We start from the raw sequence: 7,747 nt of genomic DNA, 5'->3' as shown, positions 1-7,747 counted from the left end.
AACGTGATATCAATGATCCGAGCTGTTTATTACTTTGCATTTGCTAAAAGATTATGTTTTCAAAAAAAGAAATCTAAAAAACGAAATCTGATGAGAAGAATAGAGAATATATGACAATCGACGGTTAAATATAAATCGAGGGTTTATGGAGTATGGTGTCAGATTTCGGATTTGATCCATTTGCAAAAGTTGTAAATACAAGTGATTATATATATATATATATATATGTATTTATTTATTTATATATGACGTTTTTCATACTTCTAAAATAAATATTATGAAATTTTAATAATTTTTCACTCAAACAAAAACACTATTCATGAGGGCTTGGAGGGTTTTAAAATCTAAATGACGATGTAAGTATCATCTAAGTGTGAAGGATGCAATCATGAGTGTTTATATCTTTTTCACACTTGTACACTAATTATGATGAATTTTTATTTATTTTGAACTCCCCTAAAATACTATTCACAAGGATTTGTAGGGTTTTAAAAAATCAAACGACGAAGTACCCATCGACAAAGCATAGAGGATGCAGTCACGAGTGTTTGCATATTATTTTACACTCTTGACACTTATAAATGAATTATTATAAATTTTTTTATGTGTTTTGGTATTTTAAAAGTGTTTTAGTATTTTTAATATGCTGTAGAATTTTTTTATCTCATTTATGTGAGATTGAGATGATAAAACATTTATGAGTATAAGAGAGCGTAAAAAACTTTTTAAATTAACTCTAAAATTGACGGTCTCCTAACTAGTGAAGAGGAACTATTGAAGAAGAACAAAAATGTATAACCTAGCTAGTCAATGATCTTTTATGACAACTATATGCCCTCATAAATAAATATCCATTTTTGAGAGCCATTGATTGCCCTTGAAAATAGATCGTTGCTTTTACGGCCTCTAATTCCTATCGCAAATACACAATCACTTCCAGCAACAACTAATTATCTTTAAAAATGGAGAAATTACTACCGATGATCACTTGTTGTCCTTGGAAATAAACAATTTCTGATAATTTAAATACGCCCTTGTAAAAAATATTACTATTACCGATGAATACAAATTTTGATGTAAATAAATGTGGCGCCAAAATATCCCTCCAAAAATAGCTATTTTCGATCTTGTCGAGATGCTCGCTTGAGGCCATGGATGGAACGTTGAACTTGCATAATTTATGCTCCCCAACTTTAAGAATAAATCCTTTGGTTGTTCCATGTATAGTTCTTCCTCAAGATATATAGTTGTTTAAGAAGGTAGTTTTCACTTCCATCTGCCAAATCTCATAGTCATAGTGAGCGGCTATTGTAAGCAAAATTACAATATTTTTCATCATGGAAACAGGTGGAAAAGTCTCATCAAAATTCGATGCCTTCTCATTTGTCTATACCCCTTAAATATAAGTCTAGCTTTGTATGTTTCGACATGCCTTTGAATTCTGTTTTCTTTTATAGATCCATTTGTTACCTATGGGAACTACACTCTTAGGAGGATCAACCAAGGTCCAATTTGGTTAGAAAACATTGAATCATTTTCGGGTTTCATGGTGACTTGCCATTTACTCGAATCAATGTCAAACATCGCCTCCTCGTAAGTCCTAGGATCATCAATTATTTGATCATTATATATGCTCATGTAAAAGAACTAAACGATCTATTATAATTATCTTTCGTTTATGTATATCAAATGGCGCAAGAAGATGAGGAAGTGCCAACTCCAGATTAACAAACTAAGACATATTTTTCCTCTACATGCTAATCAGATGAATTCTTATCCACATTTGGCAATACAGAAGTAGCCCAATTATTTCTAAATACATGTAAGGTTTTTTCTATATTGGATGTGGGATTCATTTTCACACAAATCAGATGATGTAGTTAGGCTTCACACATGGGACAATATGGCTCAGATACCATGAAGATGTTGAAGTTTCACCATAAAACCAATTGACATTATGAGAGAAGTAACTCAATTATTTATAAACACATACAATGTCTCTTCTTTTTGTACATGAGATTCATACTCTCAACACGTTTTGATTACAAATTTGTAACACATACAATGTCTCTTCTTTTTGTACATGAGATTTATACTCTCAACACGTTTTGATTACAAATTTGTAAAGTATGCAAATATCCGTATACAAATGTATGTATGCGTGTATATTCATGCAAATATCCATATGTACTAATTTGGTGGATGAGCTTTGGATGCGTTTATTGCTCAGTAACTAGGCTTCGCATGGCGTGTGGCCCATGCAAAGCAGCTTATATAACACGTCCAACTAGTCTCACGTAGGAGTGGTGTCCAAGTTACTTCCAAACTAAGATGCTGCAAGTTGATATTTGCTTCATCGTGTCAACTTCATCTTATCGGGTTTACCATTTCCGTACCTGTAGGGGTTTTTACAGTGAAATTATATAAGTATACTGCACGAACCGTTGACCCACTACATGCACCTAGACCAAGCGATTATATATAAATTATGTAATTCAAATTCAAAAATCTATTTTTTTTATCGAAATAAACGAAATTCAAGGCCACCCTCACATGTTCAGAGAATCTGAGATGGTCAGGTGAATTATTTAAGCTGCCCAAAGCAAGCCTTCCTGAGAAAAGTAGCCGTTGAAATTAATAAATTTAAATTATTGTTTTTGTTGTCTAGGGCACTTGAAGGAGACTCTAAGGAAATACTTATAGTACTTGGATATAACGAAAGACGTGACACAGAATAAAGCACAATGACATTTTAGGATTCATATAACCGACTTCACTCAATGAGAAAATGTTTTTTTGTTGTTGTTGTTTTTGTCTTGGGCAAATACCAGTGTTTCCATCACGTGCTCAACTTAAGAAAGTAGTCGTTTATATCGACCCAGCAATGTACTTCACAGAATTAAGTAATTATGCTTTATGTTAGGTATGAATTTAATTTCGTTTTCATTGTTTGTCTAGTGCAGAGGAAAAACAAGTAAGATTCAAACTTTGCTATTAACGTGAGAGTACGTAAAATGCTTTGATCAAAATAAATAAAATAAATTATTTAGACAATATTTTGGTGTACTATATAATATAATAAGATGTCAACTCGAAATTATTCATCCTTATATCTGTCCTATTTCTGTAGTTTCTTAAAAAGGGTACGGAATTTGTTTTTCTGTCACTAATCTTATTATACCAACCAAATTACTGGATCAAACATGACTCACATGTCCTTAATGGCATGGGAAATATTCAAATATGTAGTTATTATTGGGAGAGAATTAGAAAAACCAGACTTTCGAATTTGAATACGCGGGTGGCTTTGTCCTGCTTGCCAGGAATACCCCATGGCCACTGTTGCTGACTTTCTGATCAATTTAGGTTGACTTTTGTCAATGTAAATCCTTTGCAAGAGACATATGTAAATATGAGTAATAGTAATATGAGATTATCTAGTAATTATATTATACCATAACATTTGTGGCTGTTAAATCTTTAACTGTTGCACTTGGGTTGCACATTCAACGATGCATTCATCTAGCTGGATATGTGCATGTCATATGCCACAACACCCCAATCAAAGTCTGGAAATTAATTGAACTAATGACGATCTTGTTCTTATACGAACTTATTCTGTATGTAATTTACTAGTTAATCTCTTGGGCACATATGTATATACTCTTGAATAAGTAGATTTGAATGATATACAATTCTCTATCTTAAACTGTTTTGTTTTATAGAAAATAAACACACTAATTCAATTAACCAACTCACGTAATACAGAATTGCCACTAACTTGTTACATTACCAAAATTGATAAGGAGAGAGCTTTATTTGGAGGGGACTAGCGAGGATACTTGTCCTGGCAATGAATGATCAAATTAAGCATGCTGTCACCTTGAGGAACATGTATCTATCTCCTTGTTGGTCTTATTATTCTGATGACCAATGATTAGGGATTAATATTTTCGCAGCAAAAAGGTAAAAACTTGCTTTGTTTTCCTAAATAAAATACTTAGAAAGCAAATTAACGTCTATTGTACAGCAATGTGTTGGTATGATATGATGAGGTCTGCTACCCCTTTATCTCTTCTGCCAAGAATCAAACCAAAATGCATCATTATTTATGGGCCACTTTTTTATCGTTTTTCTCATAGTTAAAACAGCAATTAGCACAAAGAAAGCTCGTTTAATAATTAAGTAGGTCAAGGAATTTGACATTTGTTGCACTATAATCCCGTTAGAAAAAGTGACAAACTCCCAGTCCCAGCACATCACAATCAAATCCCCAAATACCACACTTTCTAACTTTTAACCGTTGCTCAATAAGTTGATAAAATTATATTTCTAAAAGAATGTAAAATTCTTTTCTCAAACAATTTACTAATTGAATTTAATGTCTAAAATCATATATCGAAGAATAATCCATCTAACACATCACGCAACGATTTGCCTTTATTATTTTTAGACTAGTATTTGGAGAAGCTAAACCTTACAGATTATGTTTTAATCCAGGTGATATTAATGAAAGAAAATTGACTTCAAGTACAAAGAAAAAGAAAAAACTGAACTAGAAACATACCTAACTTGATAGTTGATACTCTAGCAGATCTTGGTCAGTTAAATAAATTGGTAAATTTAGAAGGTTAGTCATTATAAAACAAATTTCAATGAAAATTAATTAGTAAATTTAGTAACCGTGATCAGGGGAAAACTGAAATATTTCTGTAAGTCTTTGCGGTCTTCGAAATGAATGGATAACCGTAATTTGCCACCAATTATTTTTTAAATTAAAACAAAAAACAAAGGAAAAAAATTAGTAAATTTAGAAACGACTAGGCTTAGTTAAATAGTAACCTAGAAAATGAAAAAAAATTAAAATAAACCAAGACCAAAATCTGAATGGGGTCCACTATAGAGCGGCTATAAATACACAATCTTGCTTTTCACAACCCAAGTGTTTCATCTTCTCTCCCACCAAAAGGCGCTCCCACTCGGCACCTCCTCCCCTCCTCTCCTCCACTCCCGTCCCCTCCCACACACTTCCTACATTTTTTCACTTCACACAGACCATTTCACAACACACGCCACCTGCATTTCATATCTCATCCGATTCCCCGCTCACTTCCGATTCACAATGGTCGACGTCGATCGGAGAATGACCGGCCTCAACCCGGGTCACGTAGCCGGCCTTCGCCGCCTCTCCGCCCGAGCCGCCGCCGGCCCACCAACCCCAACAACCCCCGCAAAATCCACTCTTCCCGTACGGAACGGCCTTCTTTCCTTCTCCTCTTTAGCTGACAACGTCATATCCCACCTCAAAAGCTCCGGTTTCCAGGTCCAGCCGGGTCTATCCGAATCCGAGTTCGCCCGGGCTGAAGCGGAGTTCGGCTTCGTATTCCCTCCAGACCTCAGAGCCATTCTCTCAGCCGGATTGCCTGTCGGCCCCGGTTTTCCCGACTGGAGAGCCGCCGGTGCCCGCCTCGGTCTCAAGGCCTCGCTCGACCTCCCGATCGCTGCGATTTCGTTCCAAATCGCAAGGAACACCCTCTGGTCCAAATCCTGGGGTCTGAGACCGGCCGACCCGGAAAAGGCCTTGCGGGTCGCGAGAACTGCTTTGAAGAGAGCCCCGCTGCTGATACCAATTTTCAACCATTGCTACATTCCGTGCAACCCCTGTTTGGCGGGGAACCCCATCTTCTACGTCGACGAGAATCGGATCTTCTGTTGCGGCTTGGATCTATCCGATTTCTTCGAGCGCGAGTCTCTGTTTCGGAAATCGGAGACCGACCCGTATATCCTTAAGAAGCAAAGATCCGTGAGCGAGAAATCGGCCGGGTCGTCTTCGAATTTCTCACGGCGGAGCCTGGACACTGGTTTCGGTTCCGGAATCAAAACCCCTAGATGGGTCGAGTTCTGGAGCGACGCCGCCGTGGATCGTCGCCGGAGGAACTCAAACTCTTCGTCGTCGTCGTGCTCTTCTCCGGAAAGGTTCTTCGATATGCCGTCGAGGTCCGAAATCCCGAAATGGGTGGACGAGTACATTGATCAAATCGGGTCGGCCTTGAGACATGGCGGGTGGAGCGATACGGATATATCGGAGATGGTTTCGGTATCCGCGTCTGGGTTTTTCGAGGGAGAGATGGTTATGTTGGACAACCAAGCGGTACTCGACGCGCTGCTGCTCAAAGCGGATCGGTTCTCGGATTCGCTCCGAAAAGCCGGGTGGAGCTCCGAGGAAGTTTCGGAGGCTTTGGGCTTCAATTTTCGACCCGAGAAGGAGAGGAAACCGGCTAAGAAGCTGTCTCCGGAGCTCGTGGAAAAGATAGGGAAACTGGCCGAGTCGGTTTCCCGGTAATATTTTCATTTTACTATTCTTATTTTTCTCTGGGAAAATTGAAAGGGTCATGGGGCCTCGGGTTTCTGGATTTGGGTTTCCCCATTGGGTTAAAAAAAAAAATCAAATACATAGGGGGACGCGTTTGTACTATGAAACAGAGCCTATAAGAAAGAAAACAAGATGAAAGAGTTGCAATTACAAGGAAATAATATAGACATAAATAATTGATAATCCTATGTTTTTAGACCAATTATGGTTTCTGTAATTATGTTGTTGCCTTAATTATGTGGATACAGCTCATACTTACTGATACTGTTGGGTTTTATTTAGTTGTACAAAAACCAAAATAATATTTACATATTTTTATTATTATTCATGTCTTTTGGTTTAGACGGCTTTTCCTTCGTCATGAGTTATTTTTCTGTACTTGTAAGTGATAGTTTTAAGTTCAATCTTTATGCACTAGTGGTTTTCATTATTCGCTAAATCATTGTATAACTTAGCGGAATTCTGCACACTCAATAATCAATATCAATTCTGGAATTAAGGAATGGGGTTATGGTTTGTAGCGGGTAGAGCGCACGTGTGCTATCTTTTTAAAATTTGGAATTTTGAGCGCTGGAATCAAAGAGTTGGCGATGGTGCGATGCGCTGCGCTGTTTCTGTGAACGCGTGGGACACTGAGATGATTCGTGTTATATATTCCAGGAGTCAGTGGCTAAACGACACCGTTCTCATGGGGCCTGAACAGGAAAGGGCTTTTTCCTGGATGGGAACGATTTTCCGGGAAAATTTTGGTGAAAGTAAAGTAGGGTTTGTGATGGTGAAAACAGTGGGACTGCGGCGGAGTCTGGGAGTGTGGGAAGAATGGCAGGTGTGAAGTGAAAGGAGGAAAATGTCTGGGGGAAAATTTGCTTCTTTTGAGATGGCGATAGGATGGGGATATTATTAATGGTCGTTTTCCTTGAAATTTGGGGAAAAAAAGAGCGGAAAAATATTGGGTTTATAGAAAAGAAAAAGATTCTGATTAAAAAAAAAAGAAAAAAAAAAGAAAAAAAAAGGAAAGAGTGAATGAAGCCTGACAAAGAAAACCTTGCGTGTGTTAAGCTTTTAGGAGACACAACACAAGTACTTGGTCAAGGTGTGTGAATTTTGGTTCCAAAAAGAGGATTTTGTTCATGTATCATTCGAACTCTGTTTTCTTCAATCAATCGATAAGATATTTACAATTACGTAATTTGTTCAGCAATTTTTGGCCTTGCGCGTTTCATTCAACAGGACTTGTTGGATGGACTGATTTAGCTCTTGTTAAGAGAATTTGATCAATTGAGGTTGAAATGATTTCGAATGCATTTTGGACGCTATTACTAACTACTAAGAGAATACAATTCTTTAATACAAACATTAATTGATAATATTTAA

General features: G+C 37.2%; 1 protein-coding gene across 1 annotated transcript; it reads left to right on the top strand.

Annotated features, from left to right (window-relative positions):
* Positions 1–4,967: 4,967 nt before the first annotated feature.
* LOC137724961 (uncharacterized) lies at positions 4,968–6,650 on the top strand. The gene has a single exon (XM_068463601.2). The coding sequence runs from the start codon at positions 5,123–5,125 to the stop codon at positions 6,341–6,343; it is 1,221 nt and encodes a 406-aa protein (XP_068319702.2). The 5' UTR covers positions 4,968–5,122; the 3' UTR covers positions 6,344–6,650.
* The last annotated feature ends 1,097 nt before the right edge of the window (positions 6,651–7,747 follow it).

Source organism: Pyrus communis, chromosome 15, assembly GCF_041283825.1.
Source record: "Pyrus communis isolate YQ-2024b chromosome 15, ASM4128382v1, whole genome shotgun sequence".
Taxonomy (NCBI): Eukaryota; Viridiplantae; Streptophyta; class Magnoliopsida; order Rosales; family Rosaceae; genus Pyrus; species Pyrus communis.
Note: the sequence above shows the minus strand (reverse complement) of the source record. Positions and strands in the feature narration are given on the sequence as shown.